Source organism: Leuciscus leuciscus, assembly GCF_965113295.1.
Source record: "Leuciscus leuciscus genome assembly, chromosome: 24".
NCBI classification, from domain to species: domain Eukaryota; kingdom Metazoa; phylum Chordata; class Actinopteri; order Cypriniformes; family Leuciscidae; genus Leuciscus; species Leuciscus leuciscus.
This window is the reverse complement of record NC_138723.1, coordinates 19126382-19154341: the sequence shown is the minus strand read 5'-3', so window position 1 is coordinate 19154341 and position 27960 is coordinate 19126382. Positions and strand designations below refer to the sequence as shown.

The following is a 27960-nucleotide window of genomic DNA, read 5'->3' as shown; positions in this document are numbered from 1 at the left end:
ACCCACTCCGATGTCTTTACAACGGGTGAATCTCCAGTTATCACTGGTGATTGTCGTTTGAACCTTTCTGGATCCGCCATCAAATTGATACGTTTAATTATATCAAGTGCTGCGAGAAAGGGCTATAAATCTCCACCTCCAACATCCTCACACGCAACATAGCCGAGACTCCTTCTTTATGTGTACAGATCTGACGTAATGACGCAAAGACATGCTCAAATTTCCCGCGGAAATCCACCAGTACCACTGGAATTAAAAACATTATTACAAGCTTACCGTTTTGAATCGAGCTAAGGCAAGCATATAGTTTTGAACTTTTAACCCAAAAAAGCTACGGACTGCAGCTTTAAATCTCACAATTCTGACTTTTTTCCCCCTTCACAGTTACGAGTTTAGATATGAACTCAGAACTGTGATATACAAACTCACAATCATAAGGAAACATTTACAATTTTGAGATAATTCGCTTTTTTATTTTTTATTCCTTGGCGAGCACAAGCTTTCATAGAAACCACTTCTAGACATACTTAAATGAAAAGGCCACTTCCACCCCTCTCTACAACCCATTTCAAAGACAAAAAAGTAATTACACTCAGCCCAACAAATTGCCAGCCAATATTAGTGCATACGCAGCCTTTTGAAGTGGGAATGTGAAAATATGCTGCACAGTGAGCATGGGTGGTCAACAGAATGCCCTCTCTTTTACAGATAACATCCACCATTTAAACCTGCACAAAAGCTTGGCCACGTGACAACAAAAGACTTTTCAGAGCCAACACAAAACGCCTGTGCGGAGCATGACGGCGTTGAAAGTGTACACGTCCATGGGGCTCAAGTGAAAGATCAAAGCCAGAAGACGACGTGGACTTGATGTTTGATGGTGTTATCGTCCTACGCCAGGGTAACTAGACACTGTCGGGTTTACCCAACACTCCCTTATGTAGCCAACAAGCACATTTGAAAGGAGAAATGAGAGAGCTGTAGGACTCATTTCCAAAGTAGACCCACCCAGTCTGTTTCTCTATCTCTCTGGAGTGGAGACAGACATGATTGATGGCATCATGTGTATCCAACCATGTGATGGTCACATGATGAGTAACAATCCAATCATGTGACCTGCTCTGCCTGAACATTAAAGAATCTGACATTTTCCCTGATGCTCAGCCTGCTTGAAAGCACAAAAAAAAAAAAACCTTCTTGTCTAATAAAATATCCACGTTATTCTGACATTGGTGCTCATAAGCTGAAATGCCTCCAGGGTAAATAATGCAATATTCAAAGTAGTCGCACTCCATAATGTGCACTGACAGTGTTCTCTCTGTGTCAACACTGACTTTATTTGCATCTATATAAAATATGTTGAAGGAAAAGGTCGATATTAAAGGGATAGTTCACCCAAAAATTGTAATTGTTATTTACTCAACCTCATGTCAACCCAAACCTTTATGTTGTACTTGAACTCTGAAGAACTTGGAATATAGAGCACAAATGGTATACATTTAAGATGCTTTTGCATCTTTTTTGAATACTAAAAGCTCTAGTCTCTATTAACTGTTAAAATTCATTGGGGGAAAAAATATATTTTTGTGTTCTACAGAAGAGAGAAAGTCAAAATGGGTTTGAAACAACATAAGGGTGAGTAAATGATGACAATATTCATGTTCTATTCCTTTAAAATGTATCGTGTGTTTCGAAACTTAAGAATAACAGGTCACTGCTATGGTATAACCTAGTAATGGAGAAAGCATTTATTTTACAAGTTCATTATTACAAAACTACACCAATAAATACTCATTTCCTTGTATATAACAAACAATGTATTTGCATTAAGTCAATGACAAGACACACTCTTGTTACTAGTTACACCTTACTAACTTTGTTATATTTATCTATGCTTGTAATTAGTGTATTTGTTTTCATATTTTTCTACTGACTGTTCACTTGCCTACGGAAGCCCTGAACCGCAACGTAAAAAAAAAAATATTACGTAAAAAAAAAAAAATATTACGTAAAAAAAAAAAAAAATGTAAAAAAAAAAAAAAAAAATGCTATCATTTCGAGATTAAAGTCGAAATGTTTCGAGATTAAAGTCGAAATGTTTCGAGATTAAAGTCGAAATGTTTCGAGATTAAAGTCGAAATGTTTCGAGATTAAAGTCGAAATGTTTCGAGATTAAAGTCGAAATGTTTCGAGATTAAAGTCGAAATGTTTCGAGATTAAAGTCGAAATGTTTCGAGATTAAAGTCGAAATGTTTCGAGATTAAAGTCGAAATGTTTCGAGATTAAAGTCGAAATGTTTCGAGATTAAAGTCGAAATGTTTCGAAATTAAAGTCGAAATGTTTCGAGAATAAAGTCTTCCGTAGAAGTTGTGTGTGTGCTTGCCGTTATTTCACATTGCCGCACAGGCATTCATGCGTGTGCGTGTGTGTAAATACATGCACTTGTGAAGTCGAACTGCCGTCTATAATAGACACCGTGTACGTTCTGGATACATTTTAAGTGCATCATTCTGTATCCAATCATTTGGCCGGATCCCGTGATTTCCTCAAATATAATAACCACTGGTGGTTGAGGAAAGATTCCCTGAAATGATTGTAAAGCGCTTTTAAGTGTAGGCCTACAGTAGACATATGAAAGCGCTATATAAATGCCTCATTCATGCATTCATTCATTCATTCATAAAGCTGGATATCTTGATCCAGTCTGACAGTATATTTTATAAAGTCCTATAGCCTAATGTCATGTTGGTAGACCTGTAGAATATCCCTTTGTTGAAAGCCCAGATAAAAGTAAAAAGCTATTATTTTGTGTAGATCCAGTTTACACACACACACACACACACACACACACACACACACACACGCACGCACACGCATGAATGCCTGTGCGGCAATGTGAAATAACGGCAAGCACACACACAACTTCTACGGAAGACTTTATTCTCGAAAGATTTCGACTTTAATCTCGAAAGATTTCGACTTTAATCTCGAAACATTTCGACTTTAATCTCGAAACATTTCGACTTTAATCTCGAAACATTTCGACTTTAATCTCGAAACATTTCGACTTTAATCTCGAAACATTTCGACTTTAATCTCGAAATGATAGCATTTTTTTTTTTTACATATATATATTTTTTTTTTTACGTTTTTTTTTTTTTTTTTTTTTTTTACGTTTTTTTTTTTTTTTTTACGTTGCGGTTCAGGGCTTCCGTACTTGCCTTTAATAATGTTTGAACTTTATTTCAAAGTTACATTTGCCCCCTCATTTTTTTTTTTCTTGCTGACCGGAAAAATGATCTGATCCATGACTCAAAAATGTAATATGATACGGACCTTTAGTTTTGAGATCTGTTGAACGACTAACAAATACACTTCAAGAACTTTCCACTTGAATTTTAAAATAGATCTCTTGCATTTTAGAAAAAAAGATCTCACACATCCTTATTTGTCATTGACCCATTTGCATTTCATAATACATCATTATCAGGAGAGCATGACTAACGTTAATAATTAACAAGGAGAACTGTTGATTGTCAAGGGACATTGATCTCAATGTTAGCGATGGGCTGGGCAACATACTGTCATATATTAATGCATTGTGTGCCAGATGAAAAAGATGGGGGAAAAAATCATGTTTTTTTCTGTTTACAAACTAAACAGATGGATGATGTTTGTGGAGCAACAACAAACTTGAAGTATTAATGGCATCAATACATTATAATGGTCTCTAGTCTTAAAAACATTTCTTTTTGGAAAAGGACAGGAGAACATAGTTGACTCAGCAACAGGATGCTGCAAACTTCCTACAGTTCATAGAAGGGAAACCGATTCAACATGAATCCTTTAAAACGGTCAGTCATGAAACAGACTGATGATGGAGCTATTTAGATTCTCTGATCCCTGAAGTGGACAAACTACAAGAGGCTACAAGACACACAGACCAAGAAACAGACAAAAAACAGGTAGAAACCAACACTGATGGAGAATAGTGAGGCCGACATGGGTATATTTCTCCATCGGGGCTCTGTTCCGCTTCAGGCAGACCCATTTGTGAGGGCAGAGGACAGGAAACCATTAAGTGAATGATTGCTCCCCTGATTCAAAGGCTTTAACTCGCAGACAGATAGAAGACAGCATCCTGCTCTGCATCACATAAACACGATCCACAAAGGGCCTACTATACCTGCAGACTAACCTGGGGGGAAAGGGAAAGACCAATAACACAGGTCAGAAGACTTGGTCAAGAAGAACTCTTGGAGAGTTATCAGGTAATATCAGATTAGATGCAGTAACCTGTGCTTCACCAAATAGTATGTTAAAGTCAAAATCTCTCCGGTGAGCTTTCTTAAATTTAACGTCATAAAAAGTCTTCAATAGATGAACTGGTAAAACAAACGTCTTAATGATCATTTTAAGATGGCCTATATTTGGGAGGTGGATAAATCGCGATACAGCCTAATGTGATTATTAAACTTCAAAAGGCAATGATTAAAAAAAAAGAAAAAGAATAAAAATAAAAAAGCGCTTCACGTTGCAATGTCAAAAGGCGGTGCTTGTTGGGCATTCTACAGGCTCACGCAACAGCGTTTCAGACTGCATAAAAGTGGTTCGCAATCAGTGAATAGTGCACATTTATGCCAAGCGATTGCTTATGAAATCGAGTTGATGAATTATGACAATGTCTACTTTATAGTCTTTATTGTAATGTGTTTTAAACGGATGTAAGAATTCATATTTTATCTCCCTCATCTGAATTTGAAGGATCAGTCCGCAATAGTATAGACATTTCAAAATAAGAGTCCCGGTGTATTTCGGGCTTGTTTATAATTTAAAGTCAAACATAATGTGTTCTTTTTTTTTTTTCCTGCCTGGCCATTATTGGTATTTTGGTTACACAATAAACTGTATTTGATTTAAGTTAATTTCCATTTAATGCACAGTAAACTATTGTAGTTTCTGGCTGTGATGTTCCCCCACAGGAACATATACATATATATATATATATATATATATATAAAAGAGAATAATTAAGTGCTGCGTGTAAATCACTTTTCAAAACACATTATAATTAGACAATATTGCTTTCCATGCAGACCATGTGGTAAACATCCATTCAGCACCAGTAAAAGCAAAGAAAAATGCCACATGTACAGAGCTCACTGGCTAGAGGAAGACGAACATATCTGGGTTGGAATGCAGGCTTGACTTCAGTGTTGTAGAATCCAGAGCATGTCGAGGAAGTGGAGGTAGAGAGAGAGAGAGAGGATCAACAGGGAGAATGAAGGAGACAGCTGCAAAGAAATCAGGGAAACACACCACACATAAACATGGATGTGGCAAAAAAATAAAAAAATAATCAACTGCTGTGAACTTGGGAACAAAATATTAAACAAGCAAATGTTTTTTTTTATATATTTTTTTTATATGACAATAAACAGAAAATCTAAAATCACTTGGACTGCTTCCCCACTGGACTTTTCCCATATTTAGACAGTGACGTTCAGAATGAAGTAGCATGTTTGCAGTGAGAAGAAAACTCTACTGATTAGACTTGAGGAGTTTTGACTCATGAATTTCCCCTGATCCAGCTCTTGATGTAAGTCACTACACTCTCCTATCTGCAGACATCTCCCGTCTAATCAGCTCCCGACATTTTTCTGATTTACGGAACAACTTCCTGTTGGCTGTTTAGATTTTGAATAGTTGGCGGCCTACAAGAATGCAGGAAGTATCTTGATGGTCCACTGGGTTCATCCAGGACAAGACACTTTGCAGTCAGGAGTTTGTGAGACGTCTGGGAGCAGGAATGCTGATCAACTCCCTGTTCTAACTCAGTGCAAAAAGAATAATTCTGTCAATGTTATTATGAAATTAAAACAATAAGGCCCGGTTTCACACACAGAGGGTTTAGACTAAGCCAGGATTAGGCCTTAGTTCAATTAGGGGATTCAAGTAACTTTTATAAACATGTCTTAGAAAAAAACATAACTGGTGTGCGTCTTGAGACAAAACAATGGCACTGACATTTTAAGATATTTCAGTGCAAGTTGCTTTCAATTAAAACGTATCAAACATGCATTTTAGTCTGGGACTAGCTTAAGCCTTGTCTGTGAAACCAGGGGTAAATACCATTATGGTGCTCTTCAAAGTGGTGCGCATGTAAACCGACCACCTCTTTGTCTTTACTACTAGTTATAGCACGAAATAAACATGAATGAAGATCAGAAATTATGTTGAAAGAAACAGTCCTACTAGTACTAGTTTAGACTAAACTTATTCTGGAACTGTTGTGTGATGCTTGGTGAGTGCGACCCAACAGAACGATCCGTTCATGCCCTAAATATCTGTCATCATCACACAAAAAGCAGTAAGGAGGGCGTCGTAACCTTTCTATCTCTGCTGTATTTGGGTTGGTGTGACTAGTTACATAATATCTGATCACTTAAAACTGGTGAGGTAAAGAGGCACTTTGCTAATGGCATACTGGGTCAATAATTTAGGAAATGGAACACTAAGAAAGCCAATGGCTAGGAGGTTCAAACGGTGACTCTAAAAGCTGTACTGGTCTCCATTCACACACAGCAGGGCAGCGAGTCAGCACTCTTTCTAACCAACTGTCATTTGAAGCCTTTCTGGTCACATGCTACATTTCTACACAGGTACACACACACACACACACACACACACACGACTGACTTACAGTGGATCTCTGCCAGAGAGATCGGACACCATCCGAGGGGTCACTGTGTTGAACTTGGAACAGATGACATTTTATGGGTGTTGTAACCACGCTGATGGGATGAGAACGCTACAGTCGACGCTACATAAGCTTGCCCGCCCTAAAACCTGGTAGATGCACAGACGCTCAGGGTGCTTTCAGACTGCCATTTTCGTGACTTCAACCTCAAAATTGGGCTTAAGTGTGTATTTGGAAATATAGATACTAAACAGTAGGAACACCAATCAAGATGAGAGCACTTTAATCTACGATTACAACAAAACTGATCCGATTTCCGCTGACTGTCTAACGGTTCATCAGACAAGATGTATTTCACATCCTGAAAAAGTTCAGCAGTAACCAGGCGGACAAAACAATATAATTTTTGCTTTGACTACATTCTCAACCAGCAATCAAGTACACTACACTGCGTGATAAACACTATATAATCTCAAACAATCTTCTACATGCTCCCCAGAAGAGCTTTGCAGTTGTAAGAAATGAAGCTATCTGATGAAAAACGCATAATGAGTTAAATCAATTCAAGCACAAAGTTTGCTAAGAGTGGCTGTGCAACTTAAATCTGTAAAGATAAGTGAGTGTGTGTGTGTGGCGTTTGGTCTCAGGCAGATTCTAGTAAGCGTCTATCATATTGCAGAACTGACTCATATGAATGAGCACCCAGAATAAGCCTTGATCCCACAGAACTTGCTTACACAGCACTGGGACACGGAAGGCCAGCCAACATGACTTCAACAAGTCATGGAAATACAACAGTGGAAGGTCTGCGGTTGATGGTGGTGTGTGTATGTGTGTGATGATCACCTTTAAATAAATTCAACAACTACCCATCCAATCTCTCATGCTGAATCCACCAGTTTGCGAACACTAAACCATTCAGCACACATAAGGAAGTTTGCACGCTATTTATATCCAATTATCCATGGGCCATTATTTAGAATCAGTAAAATTTCCATCCACTGTAAAGACCAAATAAAAAACATATGCATTCAAACACACGATTATAGCAGTTGCAGAAACAAAATAGGCAATATAAAAATCAAAACAATTTCTAGTCAAATATAAAAAAAAATTAAAAAGATTAATTTGTAAATAGATTACATTACAATATAGTATCATGCTGATTTAAAATGAAATTAAATAACTGTTAAAGGCATAGTTCAACAAATTAAAAAGATTAATTTGTAAATAGATTACATTACAATATAGTATCATGCTGATTTAAAATGAAATTAAATAACTGTTAAAGGCATAGTTCAACAAATTAAAATTCTTTCATCATTTACTCATCCTCATGTCATTCCAAAACCTTAAGACTTTCGTTCATCTTTGAAACACAAATAAATATGTTTTTAATAAAATCAGAGATGTTCCTCCACTGAAAGTCTATTTTACCAAAACTTTGATGCTTCATAAACACATTGTATAAAAAAATATGAAAAATAAAGAGGTTTAATGCTTTATATGACAGATTAATTTTAGTTTGTTTTTTCACTTATTATTATGTATTAACATTGATCAACACACATACAAAGAGTACAACAAATTTAGCAAATGAGGTTTGTTATGGAGGAATTGCTATACATTAAAAATATCTTGGGGGGGGGGGGGGGGGGAAGCGAGTAATTGATGACAATTTTCATTTTTGGGTGCACTATCCCTTTAAGAGGTGAAGCACGCAAAATTTTATTATGGGTGGGACCAACTGATTGCCCAGCCATTAGCAGATGGAGGGGGTGTTAGTATTTTCAAATTGCTAGCAGAGAAGAAATTACACACTTGAACCAATGTGAACCAGCATTACATTAAGTAAAGCTTGAGCAGTATAGTGAGTGCTCTGTATTTGCTTGGGCTAAATGCAACTGAACACACTTAAGCCTTACTGACTAATAATGGTGGACATTATGGAACAGAAGCTGACGTCCATATATGGACATAAAAGAATGGACTGTATAAGGCACAGCAACCCTCTGCAATAAAGACAAGTTAGTCTTAAATTGGTGAACTCAAACTTCACAATAAGCTAAAAATTAAACTTACATTCTGATTTTTTTTAATTAATCAAAATCACTGTGTCTTTATTTTTCTGTATATCAGATTAGAGTGGTAGATAAGACATTTTTGTGACAAAACGTTATTGCATTTAAAAAAAAAAAATTACTATGTTGTTTTTACCTAAAATGTTTTCCTAAACTAAAACAATGAAGAAACAATTGGAGGACATTTTTCAGCCAGCTGGTCATTTCAGGAACAAGGGTAGTTGAAGAGGAATGTTCTCCCTACCCCGGAAACCCGGCCCAAATCAAAGAGGCTGGGGGACGGAGCCGGAGCCGGAGCCGTATCTAATGTTCAATCAAACAGAAGGAGAGTGAAACACACTGCTATTTCTGTCCCAAAGGAAACTCCAGGCACAGAACGCACTGCTGCTCTGAAATACCTACAAGACCTCGTCACACACACTCTCCACGCTACGGGAACTAACCTGGGGGTAACCGGTCTACTGTGGAACAATGTTCTTGCCGTAATGATTGTGAAGAATTTAACATGAGCACATACTTTTTAAGGGAGGAAGGCAATTACGTCTGACCTCCTCTTAGTCTAAGAGTTCAGAACTTCTCTCTTCTCCTTTAAAAACTGTCTGTCAGCACACATGCCATTCTGTATTGTCAAGAAGACCTAGCTAAAAATAGTTTCGCCATGAGGAAATTAGCACTGTAGGGTGGGAACGAAAGCAAAAAGCTATATGTAAACAAGTAGTGTGCGGTAAAAGACTTGATGTGGTGGTGCCACCAGCCTTGATTTGACTCCAATCATGGCGCCACATTCACCGACATTTGTGCAAAAACACACACACCAGAATGAAAGGAAAAAAAAGAAAAAAAGTCACAAACAATCACAGGACTAAAATTGGTCATTGACTCCTAAATGAGGCCATTCTTCCTTAGAATTAATAAGAAAACACTGGGCATCTTTCAGGCTCTATGAGACCTGTCAGCACCAGCACCTGTGGGAGACTGAGAAAATCTCACTCAGCAATAAATATGACATCTACATAAAAAGTTAACATGACAGAACTGTCTCGTGAGTTCAGCCGCTGCCAGGATTGAGCCAATTACAACACAGTCTTCAATAAACACCTGCCACAGTAGGAATTTAAAAAAAAAAACTTTAAAAAACTGCACTTGAACACACCGAGAGAACTACAGCCGACTGTCAGCTAGAATGTGCGTTCTGCGACTTGCGTGTAAATGAGACAACTGTAGATATATTCGTCAATATGCGTCATTCAAAAAGGGAAACCGACGCTGCAGGCTACAGATACACAACCCATAAACAAAGCAGTGCGTGCTTACCGTTTTGAATATCAGTCCTGCTAAACACTTTCTTTATTCCACTCCGCTCATGTTAATATTGAAATATCACTCAGGTAAGATGAGTCAGGTATCAGGTAAGTTCCAAAAAGTACCATGAAATGCCATGAAACACCAAATCCATACACTTTAGTAATGAACTATATTTTCAAGTCTTTTAAAACAACTGGATAGCTGTGAGTGAAGAAAAAACTAAAATGTAAAGGGATAAGTTCACCCAAAAATGAAAATTCTTTCATTAATTACTCCTTAATTACCCGTAAGGAACACAAATTAAGATCTTTTTGATTAAATCTGAGAGCTTTCTGTCCCTCCATTGACAGCTATGCTACTACTTTGACACTTCGAAATTATCATAAACGAATCCATGTGAATTGAGTGGTTTAGTCCAAATTTTCTGAAAAGACACGATCTCTTTATATGATGAACAGATTGAATTTAGGCTTTTATTCACATATACACATTCATCAACTCACACATCAGTTGTGGTAAACGGACACTCATCGGAGAACCAATGAGGTTCATTCTTGTGTTATGCAGCACGTTTGAGCTTCAGCAAGAACCAATGAAGTTCATTCTCATGTTACGCAGCACGTTTGAGCTTCAGCGAGGACCAATGAGGTTCATTCTCGTGTTATGCAGAAACTTTGAGGTTCAGCAAGAACCAATGAGGTTTATTCTCATGTTAAGACTCTGTTATACTTTCCACGCGCGCGAGGGCCTGCATGCCTCCCATTTTTTGTGACTTCTTCACACAGCCTCTCTTCAAATTTTATGTCCATGTTGTTTTCAAGCGCATGTGCAGTTGGTGCTTTTGTAGGATAGTGACGAAAGTCTTACGGGTTTGGAACGACATGAGGGTTAGTAATTAGTGACAGCATTTTTCACTATCCTACAAAAACACCAACTGCGCATGCGCTGGAAAACAACATGGATGTCAAATTTGAAGAGAGGCTGTGTGAAGAAGTCCATCACTACCTACACCTCTACAATCCGTCATTAAAACAATATGAAGACAGTCAGATGTGCAATAATTCGTGGAGGGAAAATGTTTGTGTGAAAGTGTACACGCCGATCTACTGCGAATGTGTGGAACACATCCACCAAGCGGACCCCAGCATACACTTTCAGTAGTATAAGTAGTCCGTGTCCATGTACGCATCCGAACTGGAGTATAAAAGAGCCTTTACACAGCACAACTGGGTTTCCGCAAGAACCAGGTTTGTAATCGCGCGTCAAGCAGGTTCGCTTGAGCTTCTGTTTATGTCCGCTGATCAATGTTTAAATGTGAATAAAAGTCTAAATAAAATCTGTTCATCATATAAAGTGATCAAGTCTCTTCAGAAAATTTGGACTAAACCACTCAATTCATATGGATTAGTTTTATGATCTCTTTATGAACTTTTTGAAGCGTCAAAGTGGTAGTTGCGTAGCTGTCTATGGAGGGACAGAAAGCTCTCAGATTTCATTCCCGAAGATGAACGAAAGTCTTACGAGTTTGGAACGACATGAGGTTGAGTAATTAATGACAGAATTAAAATTTTTGGGTGAACTATCCCTTTTGTTCATCACTGAAAATCATGCTCGACAGCTGTGATTCCTATTCTTTTCACTGTATGGAAAAGAGCAGCTTAAACTTTCTGCAATTAATATCTGCTAATGCTTATATATATATATATATATATATATATATATATATATATATATATATAGCTGTTGAAGAAATAATGACAGCATTTTTTTTTTATTCCTTTAAGAAATCCACAATTGTGGTATGGTAAAGTGACTAATAAAACATGCTGTATTTTCGTTTTGCCAAATCAAATGACAGAAAGTATGAGTGATTTTCTTGTGCATCAAATGCACGTTTGTTTGCAATCATCAGATTCCTCAATGAATCCATTCGACTAAATCTGCAAGTGTCCTAATTAGACAGCAGATGGGCTCATTTTTCAAATGTGGTTAATTATTAGTTAGCAAGTTAAATCATTAAATGCGCTGCACTGTACTCATGCTATCTGAAAACTCCATGCAAAGGGGACACAAATGAGAACTAGTCACAGGTTGAACATCAGCAAAGGTCGCTGGAGGAAGCTGTTAAACGTTAGATAAAACGAGCAGCACTGAACGGGAATCTTTCGCAGGCCTCGAGCCCCGAACCTCTCGTTCCCAGGGCGACGAGTGACTGACGTAACTTTCAAACGCGGGTCCGATAGCCACATAGTACAAAATCCCATGACACTTACAATCCAAATGCTTCTTCTTTGGCCCCATGACTTCGTGCGTGGTCGCCTTGCACACCGTTTTGGACACCGCGGAACCAGTAACGCTGTGTTGCGCTGCCGTTATCCGATCCGTTATGCTTTGTCCAGACATCTTCGCAGTTTTAAACAAACAGAAAAAGGGGGAAAACAACAAAAGAGGGGGGGAAATCTACTCGTTCTGTTAAATCCAACGGCAATGCTGGTAGTCCCTGGGATGTGCGCTGTTCCGCCACCTGACTGGGGAAAAAGGGAGAAAAGAAATGAGATTGCAAGGAAGACTCATCCGGCTCTTTAGAGAGTCCAAATGAAGTTTGCTCTGTATGTATGCCGTCAGCTGATCGCGACATTTACGTACCAAACGTTTCCTCCTCTATTAACAGCAGCGTCCTCTCTCTCAACCCCTCTGTCACGCACTCTCTCTCTCCCTCTCCTCTCACCCTCTCTCTCTCTCTCTCTCTCTCTCCCTAACTCCCCCTTTTTCCTCCTCAGTGGCTCTCCTATCGGATCTTGCCTCCCCCTGCTGGGTTTAAAAGGCTCGTAGGAAAATGGCGGGTCTGTTTCCTCTTTTCAGAGGATCCTCCCAAGGTTTATATGGATGTTGGATGGTTTGTGCGTAACGACGCCATGTTGGCTCTAACCATCAGGCCGGCGTCCTCACACCACGTAGAAAGTGAGTACTACGATTTGGATTATGAGCCAAAATGGCGGCTCTAGATGGACAGATTCTGTGTATTATCTACCAGGGCAACGGTTCACGTGACGGAATTTATCCAACAAAATTCATGGTTTTAATATAGTTACTCTGATATACTTTTCTTCTTCTTCTTAATTATTATTATTTTTTATTTTTTAACAACATAATAGACATGTCATTAATTAAATGTCTTTATTTAGCCTAATAGTTAAAATAATTCAATATGTAGGCTATATATTACAAGTAGCTTAGAAAGTATGTATACACACATACACATTCAGTAGAAATCTTCACTATCTAATATAATCTTATAATCTCAAATAAAAAAGGGAAAATAAAGTTTGCCAGTTTTCACAATTTATGATTGTGAAATCACCTTTCCAGCTGATTGACTTGTGTGAAAGGCAATCACATACATAAAGCATTTTACATTAATTTCCCTCAGTGCAAAACATTTATTTGGCTTTCTGACTCTTTCCTTACAAAATGCATTATAAAAGGGAGACATCTAGTGATAAAAATATGCAAGTACAGAAAACATTACTTTTGCGTTTTAAGGCAATCGATAAATACTGAGCTGCATCATTAAAGCTTAAATAATTGACGCAAATTACAGTAGTTGATTATACTTATGTTGACCTATGCTGGTTGTGTTTAGTTTGTAAGTGTCCCTGCCTGCAGAAACTGCAATGTCTTGCATATTCGTATGTCTTGTTCAGCTTGGTGCATTCCAATATTGACTGCTTACAAGTACATATGCACCAGTATTTTGTGAATATCTTCCCGTGTTCAAGAATATAGAAAGTGTGACTGAATTAGAGGGAATCCACGTGAATGAGAGTTTTCAAGAAAAATATAGGCCTATTAAACTAGTCGTTTTATAGTGCACCATGTAAATACCCACACATTTTAAAAGCTGTAAAGCATTCCAATATTCAGACCACTGGTGTAATTAGAACTCAACTGAGGAAAAAGGGGAAGGTCTCAGAGATTGAATGAGCCACTAATGCACAATGCCAAAAGCACTGATCGGTTTCAGGACGAGGCTCATATGTGATAAATGGAGCAGATTGACTAATATCAACAGTATTGCACAGGTGGCATCAGTGTTCATTGTGTTGCAGTCTTACCGGTAGAGGGCGATATGCACATGCAGGTCTCTATGTCCTTGTTCACAAACTTTCAAGAGCATCTTGACAACATCCATTTGAGAGATCGCAGGTGCATGTAATCTTTTTCTATTTACAGTACATATTCTACCAGAATACTGAACATTTCACGATTTTGTATTTATATTTTACATAATAAATATAGGCTACTTTATAACTTTCAGGATCCTTTGACATGTAATCTTCACCAAATGATAATAGCTTTTATTATTAAAAACAATACCCTAAATAATAATAATATAGAAAATGCAGTTTTTAATTATTTTCTGCATTACAGTAGCCTACTGATAGCCTACACCAATTTTTATATAATCATAATAATTATTTTTAGAAAAATAATAATAATTATAATAATTATTACTGATATTAATATTATTCCTTACTATAGAAAGTTTAATAGTTTGTATTTATATTTTGCACAAGTGTTATCTTTAACTTTCAGGATGTTTTAAGATTTCAGGACGATCTACACAAAAATTATAGCTTTTATTATCTGCATTAAAGTACTGACACTGTCTTTATAATAATTTTTATATTAAATAATTATTTGTATACTACAACTACTACTATTATTGAATTATTATTTTTATTTTTAGTAGTAGTATAGTATTTAAAAAAAAGTTGGGGATCCTTTTACATGTAATCTATGCAAAATGTTAATAGCTTTTATTATCTACATTTACATTTTACATTTATTCATTTAGCTGACGCTTTTATCCAGAGCGACTTACAATTGCTATATATGTCAGAGGTCGCACGCCTCTGGAGCAACTAGGGGTTAAGTGTCTTGCTCAAGGACACATTGGTGTCTCACAGTGGATTCGAACCCGGGTCTCTCACACCAAAGGCATGTGTCTTATCCACTGCGCCACCACCCCTATCTGCCTTATTGGCACTGTTTTTTTTTTTCATATAATTATTTTTATCATATAATATTAATTATTTTTATTAAAAATGCAGATACTGAGTTTTGAGATCTTGCATTACAATCCTGACACACTGATATTTTGTATGCTGTTTTTTTCATGAATCTCTGTCTGTGAGGCTGGTTATAGATATGGCTCATAATGAAAAGGTGTGTCCCTCAGGTCTGAATACCACATGGCTTGTGTTTCACACATGAACAATAAGGCATCCTGTGATTTCTGCCACCTGGGACCAGAAACACAGCTTTTCTGTCTGTTTAGTCCAATAGAGATCTCTGACATGCACAAAAGTTTCCTCAAACACTGTCCAGCAGTGATTGAACTCTATAAACTCCCTCCCGTTTCAGAGTGGTTTTTATACAGTAGCGCTCACAGTATAAACCCTTATAAATGAAAATATATATGTTTTTAAGAAAATATTATTTAATAATAGACTATTTACTTAAAAAAAATTATTAAAACAATGAGAAAATGACAAATTAATTAATCATTTTTCGAACCTGACCTAATTAATTCACAAAGACTAAGATGTTCATTAATATTACTTATTCATTCTGACCTAAAATTATTGCTTCAAGCATTCTTAAGTTAACCTTGTGAAAGTCATATATTTCACAAAACATATTGACATATCTTATTTTTAATAGAAATGTCTGAACTGTGAAACTGAACATTTAAAGAAAAAGATTTACCTCAAAGACAACTACACTGTGAAAAAAAAAGTTGCTGCCTTAAATTTTTAAGTACAATCAACTTGGATGTTTAAGTTATTTCAACTTAAATTGCATTACTGACTTAAAAATTATTTGAATCTTGTATAACTTATTTTAAAAAAGCTGAAAACAGCAATGTTAGTTATTAATTAATTAATAGTTGTTAATATTACAAGTTAAAGCAATGTAAAAACATATGTTGTTATAACTTATTGATCATATCATTTTTTACTGTGTATAAAATGGGTCATTAGTAGGGTGTGAGGAGAAAAGTGATATAGATGTCAGATGCATGACATGGATATGTTTTTTTTTTTTTTATATAGCATGTGCTATATTACCCCATTCAACAGCAGATATAATTGTTTCTGTGTTGGATGAAGGCTTACATAGATGACAAGCAATGTTCTCTTTGCTGACAGGAACAGTTAGGAGGTAACCAAGTTGGCCGCTGTGACAGACAATACAATCTACAGAAAAGAGAAAAGACATTTTCATCTGCGCTGTACCCGAGAGAGGCCAGAGACCTGTCACTGACAGACTTTCCTCTCTCTTTTTCTCTGTCTGCTGCACACAGCTGACTTGTTTCCATATTAGAAACATGGTGAACATTTTGTAACTATTTCAGCTGTGTTATCCGTCCTTATGTTGCAGAACCTGATTTCACCAAGTGCAATATGTTCCTGGATCAACATCTTTGTTGATCCTGGAACAACATCTTTGTTGATCCTGGAACAACATTCCAATCAACCAATCAGATTTGAGGGACAAGTTTGCAGTTTATGTCAAGTTTAGGCTTACAACCAGGGTTAGGTGCTTCTACATCAGCGTTATTCACTGTCATTTCCCTCTGATTTTAGGAATAACCTATAGGGTTAGGTAGGGGTTAGGCAAAATCAGGATGTGCCCTTATGTAGGTATTTCAGGTCCCTTTATGATGATTATTTTCGAATGTTCATAATGTTCTATAGAATTTGATTTTGAGTCAGCCCCATCAACCAAGTCTTTCTAATGTAGGCTGAATTGCAACATTAACAGCCAATTTGTGGCCTTAAATCATTTCAGTAAGATTTCAAATCAAATTTACATCATAATAAGTTTAAATGAACTGTGCCTCCAGTTAAAAACCCTTATGAATAAACATGGCACAATTAAGCAACAAAGCAAACCGAATCTTTGTGTCACGCACTCAGTTTTGTTTGTTTTTGGTCTCTGTTTTCAAAGACTTTCAGTTTGTTTTCATCAGTCACATGTGTTTCTTTATCTTAGTTTCCCGCCAGTCATCAGTTGTCATGGACACTCATCTTTTCATCACACCTGTCCGTTATCATTTCATTATCTCTGTTTATTTAGTTCCTCTGTTTTCAGTCTCTGGTTGTCGGTTGTATTTCTGTTGGACACTTGCGTCTTTGCACTTGGTTTTGGTTTAAACCTTGTATATATTTTGAGTCTGCATTCTTCTTGTTCTTTTCTTTTTTTTCTTCTTTTTCCTTTTCTCTTTTTTCTTCTCTTTTTTCTTTTCTTTTTTTGTTTTTGTTTTTTCTCTTTTTCTCTTCTTTTTTTCTTTTTCTCTTCTTTTTCCTCTTTCTTTTTTTTTTTTTTTTTCTCTTTTTTTCTTTTTTTCTCTTCTTTTTTTCTTCCTTTTCTTCTTTTTCTTCTTCTTCTGACACTTTGAGAGAGACAGGGGCAATTAACAAAACGTGTGGTTTGCATGCCACCAAAAGTGTATTCCCTTGTTTAAAATTTCTTTTTTGCTTTTTTTCTTCTTCTCACTAGACCAGGTGTATCCCGTCTGTCGGATAGCCATGACAACCAAACAGAGACAGATTGCTCATAGTTCTTAATTCCATGCAGGCCGCAGTGATTGATGCTCTGGGCCTGACACCTGCTTGCCAGCCAACTGATGGCATTTCACACGGCTAGTAGAAAAACAGTAATTACTTGTACCCTGTTAAGAAAGAGCCATGCATTTTCTCAGAAACTATAGTCTGATTTATGATACAAGATATGCAGATAGTATTCTGTTAAGAGAGGGGTGATCAAATATTATTGTTGGTTACACTAAAGACCTCAAGAAAGGTTAGATATGCCATTGTCATTCTTATTGTTGGTTTTATATTGCATTACTGACTTTCTCACTAACCTCGTAATGACCCGCATTATTCATTGCATTCTGAATAAATTCATCAGATAAATAAAAAAAGACAAGAAAATGAAGCAAGACCAAATGCCAGCCAAATAAAAATAGATACAGCCTTTGTGTTGCGTTGTCCGTAAACACAATTCCTGCCGGTGGCTTTGATAGGCCATTTCATCATTCTATTTAGTGTTTAAAAGCCCAAAACACATTCATAAACTATAAAACCATCCTGTAATTGTTCTAGACCCATTAATTGAGCAATGAATAGCTAGTCAAACACTCAAGAACATATATACAATGTTTTAAAAGGCTTATATTATCCAAGGATGCCGTTTTGCAATAAATAAATAAATGCTTTTATTTTGCACAGCTTCATTTTATTTAATAAATTGATGTTAAAAGAATTCCAAATTATTTTCCATTGTCTCAAATGCTATCCTAGAGTGTAATGCAATAATACATGGTGAAATCCTTACAGTTCTGCTTGCCCTGATATCTTGCCAAGGTGAATGAGATTGTGCCACACTGATAAACAGCACTATAGCCAGCCATATAGAGACATTCAATTGTGAAAAATGAAAGAATGACATTTGCTGGAAGCGCATAAATAGAGATACTTATCGCAAGTACTGAATTGCCCCGCTATAGACCAACAGCTCCATTTTACCCACAATCCCTTCCATCTGAAGAAATTCTAAGACGTGAGGCAAACTTCGTCAGAGTTCTAGCCGAAGGGGCTCAGAGCTTCATCCGATTCGTGTCTCTGTAATATCCGAGGAGGATTTAGGATTTGAACCGTTTGGGATGGTATTGCATAGTTTTGAAAATTCTTCTCCTTTGGATTTATTGTATTTTGCACAGATTGACAAGCGACTTTTCTGATGATGTATTGCAGCTGGAGCTGGCCTGCAGCCCGAACATCTTGAGCTTTGATTAATCAGGTAAGAATGGACAATGAAATCATTCAAGTTTCCCCTTTTGCTGCAAGGATGGACCGTAGAGACATTTCTAAGGCAATTAATCATGCAGATTAAAGGCATTTTAAAAATGATGATGTATAAATGGCAGCTAATTTGATGATGTATTAGTCAGCTATAAATTTGGAAGGGTTGGAACAGGCATTCATTACTAGAAGTATGGAGATAATGGAAGCATGAGTGTTTATTCATGGAAGACCCCATTTTTGTGATATAGATTCTCATATACATTAGCCAACAATTGACGTAAGGCCAAGAGTAGCAGTCGGAAAGGGGGGGTCACGGCCAGACAGGTGGGATACCATCATGGGAGGCGGCTGGGGAAGTGCTGACTGAGCCGGACCAAACAAAGCATCTAAAGCGTCCAGACAATCCTGGTCCCGACCCAGACCGTCCTGGCACACAGAAAGGCCAGCTCAGTCAGCGACGAGCCCAGTCCAGGAGCCGATGAAAAGATAATTCCCCCCCTCCCAGACCACATGCGGCGTGGGGCCACTTGTGAGCGCTGACAGAGCAAGATCAAGCAGAAAGGATATGAGTGGGAAACTTCAAAACCTGCTCATGTTTCTGGGCCTGTGAAAGGATTTGTATAACACATTCACTTTTGATGGACTTTCCCATGTTCCCCCAGACAGCGCTTTTGCTGTTGACGTGTTCAAATAATGAATCTCTTATGTTTAATTTTTTTCCTCAGAGCAAGGCCGCGTTTCTAGTTGTTTTGCCGGGATGCTGGGTAATCCAGTCAGTCTCGCGCCACAGCCGAGAACAGATGGAGTACCGCTGATTCTACAGCTGCCAGGGAAACGGGTGAGTCTTCCGAAACGGAGCGAGGGATGCTAAAGCAGACGGAGGGCAAAAGTGGACCAAGGTCAGGGTGAAACACGCAGAACTCTGTGTAAAAGCATCATACTAACAAATACCTACAGGAAGTGAATCTGTTTGAATAGATTTGCAGCTTTTTGAATATATAAATTGAGGTGAGTTGATTTGTTCCCAAAGTTTGTGCAATAGCACTTCAGAGCAATTTACGTTCATTATTGGTTTCAAATTGAACAGAAGCACCAACAAAAGCATCAGATTTCTCATTTTCTATCCGTTTTCTTCAAATTTAATAGCATAATTACAGAACAATGCAGTCAAATTACCTTTTGAAGAGAGTCTAATCATGCATTTCTTCTCTGATTTCAGAAAAAGAAGCATCTTCTGATGAATCCAAAGAATTTGCTCATACATTGTCTTTCTCAGGCGCTGAAATGGAACGTTTGTGTGTGATTCTTTTGCTTGTAAGTAAAACTTTTATAGTCAATGCGCAATTCAATGGGTTCAACTGCGATGCCAACTTTCACAGCCGCTTCCCCGGTGAGTGAGCTCTTTCTTTTTTTTGAGCAAGCATTTAATCAGTGACAAGTAATTAATTATATCTCATTCTCTCTCAAAAGCTGAGCGGGACATCAGCGTATATTGTGGAGTGCAAACCATTACGCTGAAGATTAATTTTTGCCCGGTGCTTTTCTCTGGCTACACCGACACTGACCTGGCACTGAACGGGCGTCACGGTGATGCCCACTGCCGAGGGTTCATCAACAACAACACGTTCCCAACGGTTGTGCTCTTCAGCATCAGTCTCAGCACGTTGGAGGCTTGCGGAAACGCACTGGTGGTAAGAAACCACCTGTTTTCACAATTTTCAACGGCCTACAATCATTTGCTCACATTAGCATATCCCGTAAAGGACCCAGAACTTTGCTGTCAGGTTCAGTCATTAGTAGGAAAACACATTTGTTACAGTAAATGCTAAAAAACAGCTTGTGTTTGGAGAGACAGTATTCTCTCTATGACAGTTTGGCCATTATAAATGAAGAACATCTGTGGTGAGGTGGATTTATCTTTGGTTTGGTGATGGCAGAGATCCGGCATTGATAAAAAGGTTGAGGATTATGGAGGTGAAGGTACATTAGTTTCAGGAAGAGCAATCACAGTTTAGTGCCACTGTGTCTGTAGGTCTCAACAGCTCAGGGGCCCAACGCATATGGGAATCTTTCCCTGGTTCAGATTGGGAATATAGCTGGATACATTGACACTCCGGATCCCCCAACGGTCATCAGCTACCTACCAGGACTGCTTTACAAGTTCAGTTGTAGTTACCCACTGGAATACCTGGTCAACAACACACAGCTTGCTTCGTAAGTCGGCTTCATCACTGTATAATGACGTTATATATTTCAGTACTGCATTTCAAAACCAATGCATTATTGTGTCCTTTAAAAAATACAAATAAATTCCAAGCTAAATTATTCACAATACTTTGAGGAAAGATAAAAAGGTAACAAATTGCATGTTGTCAAATATTTATCACTTATTGTTCAGATTTAATGGGCTGAATTGTGAGGCATAATTAAATTAGTATGCACAACGAATATGTTGTAAAACCTAATGTACGGTTGATTACAAGGACATCAGACAGTAAATCAGGAAAAACTATTACACAAGTTTTCCTTTCAGAATTAATTGGCCTGCAAAATATACTTATTATGTTTTAATAGCTTCTTTTGTTCGAAGGTCAGCTGCAGCGATATCAGTGAAGGACAGCAATGGCACTTTTGTGAGCACGCTGAATTTACTTCTATACAATGTGAGTACATGTAGAACGTCAGTATCATTTTTAATTAAGCGATATATAGAGATCAATCTACGTCTTTTGCACTGTGCTCAATACATAAACTAAATATTGTTATTCTGTTTTTGATAATTATTGAAATAATTATTGAAATAATGGAATGTGTCCAGTTCAGACCAGTCCATGTCTGATATGGCTCAATTTAGTTTTTTGCTATATATTTCTATAGTAGAGACTTCCAAAGTTTTTTCTTAAACACAACAGTTTATACTTATAATAAGAATGATTTATAATTTATTTCTTAAATGATTTTAAAGAATATATTAATAATATAATATTTATTTAAATATATTATTATTTATTGTGTATGTATATATATATATATATATATATATATACATACATACATATATATACATACATACATATATATATATATATATATATATATATATATATGTATGTATGTATGTATGTATGTGATAAATACTGTAATGCATGTGTGCGGTGTAGGTTTTTAATGTTTTTTTATTGCTATATTTTGCTTATTTCTATATTTCTGGAGCAAATAATTTAGTAATTTTTCAGCAAATACGTGTGGGATTCTAACCTGTGGTGTTCAATGTTTAAGGACTCCACATACATCCAGAATCTTGCCATCCCAATGTCTGGACTTACTTTGAAGACACGAGTGTTCGCCGCCGTAAAAGCAACCAACCTAGACAGGAGGTAAACTACAGTTACACAAACATATCTTAGAAGAGTATCTTGCAAGGAGCCCCAACATACTAAAACATACCGTAGATATGATACTGGATACTGAACGATCTGATGGAGGTCAAATGTAAATTGAGACAGACACATGGTCTTTGGACTTTCACTGCATTGTTAGAGCACTTCCCTAAATGACCTCCTCTCTTATATCTGATAGATCCAGAACTAATTTAGCCAATTAAAGGAAGAATGCTGAGTGACTCAATGCCGGCCTTGTTTAGGGCCAGGGAAGGGCGCCACTAAAATGAATGGGAAAGATTATTATGGGTCCCGAGTAGAGATAAGACAAATGACTTCTATATGAAATAACAGTGGTTTGGTCGTATAGGGCGGTTTCCTATTCAAGCATCCATGTTTTAGTGACTGATTCACGCATGTCACTCTCCACAGGTGGAACGTTCTGATGGACTACTGTTACACGACTCCTTCTGGGAATCCTAATGATGAACTCCGATATGACCTTTTCTTTGGGTAATTCCATGTTTTCTTTAGATATGTGGGTGTGCTTGCACATATGTGGGTGTATACAAGCAGAACTGAAGCTGAATGCTAAGTGTACCTTGTCTCTGGTCCAGCAGATGCGATAAGGACCCGCAGACAACAGTGTTTGAGAACGGGAAGAGCCAGATGGGCCGCTTCTCCTTTGAGGTGTTCCGCTTTGTCAAGCACAAGAACCAGAAAATGTCCACTGTGTTTCTGCACTGCGTAACCAAGCTGTGTCGCTCTGACGACTGCCCCCTGCTCTTGCCTGTAAGTATGGCTGCTTTAGGTAAAACGTGTCAACATGTCTGGGTCATACTTCACCCTAAAACCTAAAGAAATAAATAAGATATTGAATTTTGCTCAAAGAAAATGACTTTCAAGATTTTTTGCATTGTGACAATATTTTCATTATTTTTTAAATGACTTATTTATTTATTTATTTATATCATTTATTTATTTGGGGAGGTTTTTTTAATGTTTTTTTTTTTAAAGGAGTTTCTTTTGCTCATCAAGGCTGCATTTATTTGATAAAAAATACAGTAAAACGGCATTATTGTGAAATATTGTTACAATTTAAAAATCCATTTTATATTTCTTATTTCTTTAATCTTTTTTTAAATGTAATTTATTCCTCTAATGGCAAAGCTGAATTTTCAGCAGCCATTACTCCCGTCTTAAATGTGTCACAAGATCCTTTCATAAGTAAATATAGAAAACACAAACAAACAAATTGTTTTAAAAATAAATTAAATGTGAAAATAAATTAAAACTGCAAATTATATATCCGTCATGCAGTTTTGGTTTTACTGGCTTTCATTTATGGTAATTACAAAAACAGCTCAGTTAAATTAATTAGAATTTGTAAGGAAAACTTTCTAAGTTATAAAAAAAAATCTTAATTGGTTACTAATAATAGGCTTAATTTCCTTTATTTAATTTAACTTTAAGAAAAGAAAGAAATTTCTAAAGATTCTAAAGAAACTTCAAGTTGGAACTGTGTTCATTTATTACTCACAAATATTGGCATTCTGACAGATCTGCGGTAAGAGGAAGAAAAGGGACACGTCGGAAAGAACCGGTGTGGCCTCTGATAACGCAGTCATGACCGCTGGACCCATCATCACCAGAAGTGGTACGATATGAACTATAATGTAGTGTTTTTGTAGCTCAACTAGTAGCTCACAGGTATGATTCCCAGATAAACTGCTAAAAAGTAAACTTGAGTACACTGTAAGTTATTGTATCTCAACTCTCAAAGTGAGCCTGTTACAAATATGAGACATGATTTAGCACTTTAAATTAGTTTTTGGGCAATAAATGTGCCATCTCACTAAAAGAATTCTCCTCTGTCCACAGATGAAACTCCCACCAATAATTCCCAACTAGGTAAGGATTCCTTTTTCCTCCACTTTATCTCTTTTAAAAGGAGACTAAATCCTTCTATCTCAGAGCTGTAGCATTTCTGATGGAGGATAAAAGCATGCTTACTCCCTCCTGAAAATATAGAGGAATGTTTTTTTTCCTCAAAGGATGTCACGGCTTAAAACCATGACCAAAATAACGATGAGTTGGATGGTTTCCAACAGTGAGAAGTTAATAGAGGGTAGAAGCAGGTGGCGTTATCAAGAAATGAACAAGAGGATTGAAAGAAAGAGTGCGCGATAAGTATTTGAATGGTGGGTTACATATTGTATGAAGTCTTCCTAACACTGTGTGTGTGTGTGTGTGTGTGTGTGTTTCAGCACAGTTAAACGGACCTCCATTCAAAATGAATTCAGTGATGAGTGCCTTGATTTCTGCCACCGCAATCCTTGGCGTTATGAGCATGTGTTTCTTCATCCTGTCTCTGTCATTGCTGAGGGGGAAACAGACGCCACCAACACCTCTGTCAGGAACACACAACCCAGCGTTCAGCTAAACGCACACACGGCTGTTCAGTCAGCTAAACAATACAACAATACCTGTGTGCGGAGCCTTTCGGTCACACACAATCATGCCGTACAGGGAAATAATATCATAACACCACTCTACACAGCCTTTAGCTACACACAGTTTCCTCATTTTTGGTTACAAAGCATTAATACAGCTATTCTCATTCCCGTAACTTTACATAACACACAATCCTAAACAATTAGGGGCTGAATTTGAAATGATTCTCACACACAAATAAGCAGGAAGGACGCACTTAAAAGGTGCACTCAGTAATTTTTTTCCTCATTACAGAAAAAAGTCATTTTGGCAAAATCATGTATACACATGAGATTTCAGTTATATATGTAGCTCAAACTAATTTAGGGGTTGCCATGTTGAGATCACATGACCAGCTGAATAGGCTACTACTGACCTTCTCTCAGTAACGCCTCTGTTATTGGACAATTTTGCTAATGGAATAAGTTAATGATGGCTGATAATGCATTACAATGGCATTGGTAACTACAATAGGATTGGTAACTGAAAACATTTGATTTTGTGTAAATCTGTATCCACAACACTAGGTGTCAGTATAAATCTAAAAAGATTTGCTCAACATAAGCAACAACCACCAAGCTCAATTTTAGGTCCAATTAATAATTTTGTCATTGTTTTGACCACAATTTATTATCCAACGCAACTACTTTCTCTCATCATTGATGCAAGTGGCACTATAGTTAAAACTGTCCGCTTTTACGATCAGATTTCTCTTTTCAGGCTGACTACTGTCATAGCAGAGCGGCAGTTTAAAGGGATAGTTCACCCATAAATGAAAATTCTGTCATCATTTACTCACCCTCAAATTGTTCCAAACCTGCATCAATTTCTTTCTTCTGCTGAACACAAAAGAAGATATTTTGAAGAAAATTGTAACCAAACCTGACATTTTGTTGGTAACCAAACCAATAGAAATCAGTGGGGTCTATAAACTGTTTGGTTACCCATATTCTTCCAAATATATTTTGTGTTCAGTAGAAGAAAGAAATCCATAAAGGTTTAGAACAACTTGAGGGTGAATAAATGATAACAGAATTTTCATTTTAAGGGTGAACTATCTCTTTAACCACAATCTTGGTAAGCAAGCTAGTCAGTGTTTATAACAAATTAACTGAGCACATTCACTTTAATGTCCAAGTGCTCATGGTCTGCATTCATGTAAAATATATTAAAAAAATCGAGACAGAATCTTAATTTTTGGGTGAACTATTCCAATTTTTTTTACACAATTTATTTAATTACACTTGTAAATGAACTTATCAACAGAGCAGCGAACTGTTTTATACAAGTATTTAATTTGAAATGTCAATTGATCCGAATCTTGGTGCAGTGTAACTTAAAGTTAATACCTCAGCCCCTCGCTTCATTATTGCAGGGTTTAAGATCAGTTACATGAAGAACATAAGCTGAGGTATCTAATAGACCTGCCGAACACATATTTCTAGTTCAGTGAGAATATTAGAGGCTGTAGGATGGAATGTGAGGAGTCCATTCATCACGACGGCACAAAGGATCATGGGACACCAGTGATTCCAAGTGCAAGACTCTTAGCAATAATTAGTTTGAGAGAGAGACCATAGGGAGCGAATTTAATTAAGTTGAACAGCAACCTAGATCACTATGCTATGTGATTGAGGTGGATGCGAAGTTTTTTAGTTTTAATTAATTGCATTTGTTTTTACTCGTTAGTATGCATATGTCTCTGTGATACTCACTGAACAGTAATGAGTCTTAGCAGTTAGTTTCACATACTCTAATTTTCAGTGTTAGTTATCATTTTTTTTATTAAAGATATTTGAATGGAATTTATGTCCAAGATAATTTAATTAAATGTAACAACCCATGTTATTATCCCCCCCAAACACACATTTGTATTACTTTGTAGGTCTTTCTTTCTAGTTTTTTAACAATAAAGTAAATTTAGATTTGCTTCTGAATATTTAGTTTGGCGATTTTGCAGTAATAATTACAAAACAGACAGGGATCACAATCCATTACTCAGTTCTATTGTATTCAGTGCTGTCATGTTGAAGAAAGCAAGCTTTTAAATGTCTTCACAATGATCGTAATCATCATGATGCCAGCTAAACAAAGAGCCTGTATTCATATCAGACTTTTGAAGACTTCCAGTTTTATTATCTTTGACATCAGTGGAAAATATTAATGGGATTTTGGCATAATGAATGAATGGCCCAATTTAATGTGAAGAAATCAAAGGTACAGAAGGGCAGGAATGAGAAAAACAAAATCCATTGGAGGATAATTCCCACTGTCCTGAGCTGGTAGAAGTGTAAAGGCAAAGCTGTCGAGAAACTGTCAGCAAACAACATATATTTTCAACTTATTTTACCAATACCATGGTGATCATTCAGGTACCATAATTTATATAAAAGTATAATGATATTTCCGTATGAAACCATCACTGTACCATATTACCGCCAGTGTGCTTTATGTAAGCCTATTATTGTATTTGTGTCAATTCTGGTTTCCATAGTGATATACAAGGATAAATAAAAATCCACTTTTGTTCCTGACATGAATATCCTCATCTGCCATAAAGAAGGGTTGAGTGTCAGCATAGAATATAAGGATTAGCTCTTTTAATTTAAGTGACCTAAGAGCACAAACCCCAAATCATACAAACCCAGCTTTTAACACAAGGAAGTGCCATTCTGAATTCCAATGACAGAAAAATGGTATATATATAAATATAGTGTTTAAATTATATTATTAAATAAACATGAATTTATCACATTTTTAATAAATGTTATTATTAAATATAAAACTGTGTATGTATAAAAATTCTATTTTATATATAAACTTCAGTCTTCAGTGTCACATGATCATTCGGAAATCATTCTAATATGCTGATTTGGTGCTCAAGAAACATTTTGTATTATCAATGTTGAAAACAGTTGTTCTGTGGAAACCGTGATACATTTTTTTTTCCAGATCTCTTTGATAAAAACAAAATTCAAAACAACAGCCTTTATTTGTAATAGAAATGTTTTGTAACATTATGTCTTTACTGTCACTTTTGATCAATTTAATGCATTCTTGCTGAATAAAAGCATTAATAAAAAAAAGTCTTACTCGCTCCAAACTTTTAGCAGTAGTGTATT

The 27960-nt window shown here is 36.7% G+C and overlaps 2 protein-coding genes across 19 annotated transcripts in view; one reads left to right on the top strand and one right to left on the bottom strand.

The window, feature by feature from the left end:
• picalma (phosphatidylinositol binding clathrin assembly protein a) overlaps positions 1-12677 on the bottom strand; it is a 42675-nt gene extending 29998 nt beyond the window's left edge. For 3 of the 15 annotated variants that reach the window (XM_082157187.1, XM_082157189.1, XM_082157186.1), the window contains exon 1: positions 12360-12671. In XM_082157187.1, coding sequence (XP_082013313.1) covers positions 12360-12489 — 130 coding nt within the window. In that variant the 5' untranslated portion in view covers positions 12490-12671. Of the gene's footprint in view, positions 1-12359 lie in introns of all 15 variants that reach the window. The other 12 variants (XM_082157191.1, XM_082157192.1, XM_082157180.1 and 9 more) reach the window with 7 other exon arrangements.
• zpld1a (zona pellucida-like domain containing 1a) lies at positions 8-27925 on the top strand. 4 transcript variants are annotated; one of them, XM_082157206.1, is made up of 13 exons: positions 8-1635; positions 18881-18960; positions 19214-19803; positions 20185-20355; positions 20436-20656; positions 20998-21179; positions 21556-21628; positions 22245-22342; positions 22778-22858; positions 22963-23137; positions 23906-24002; positions 24227-24256; positions 24613-27925. In XM_082157206.1, exons 4-13 carry the CDS (start codon positions 20250-20252, stop codon positions 24786-24788), a joined length of 1239 nt encoding a protein of 412 aa, XP_082013332.1. In that variant the 5' UTR covers positions 8-1635; positions 18881-18960; positions 19214-19803; positions 20185-20249; the 3' UTR covers positions 24789-27925. The 4 variants fall into 4 exon arrangements, with proteins under 4 accessions (XP_082013332.1, XP_082013331.1, XP_082013330.1 ...); XM_082157205.1 differs by lacking the exon at positions 8-1635 and adding an exon at positions 12909-13047 and having other exon boundaries at positions 19691-19803; positions 24613-27889; XM_082157204.1 differs by lacking the exon at positions 8-1635 and adding an exon at positions 12909-13047 and having other exon boundaries at positions 24613-27889.
• Positions 27926-27960: the final 35 nt, after the last annotated feature.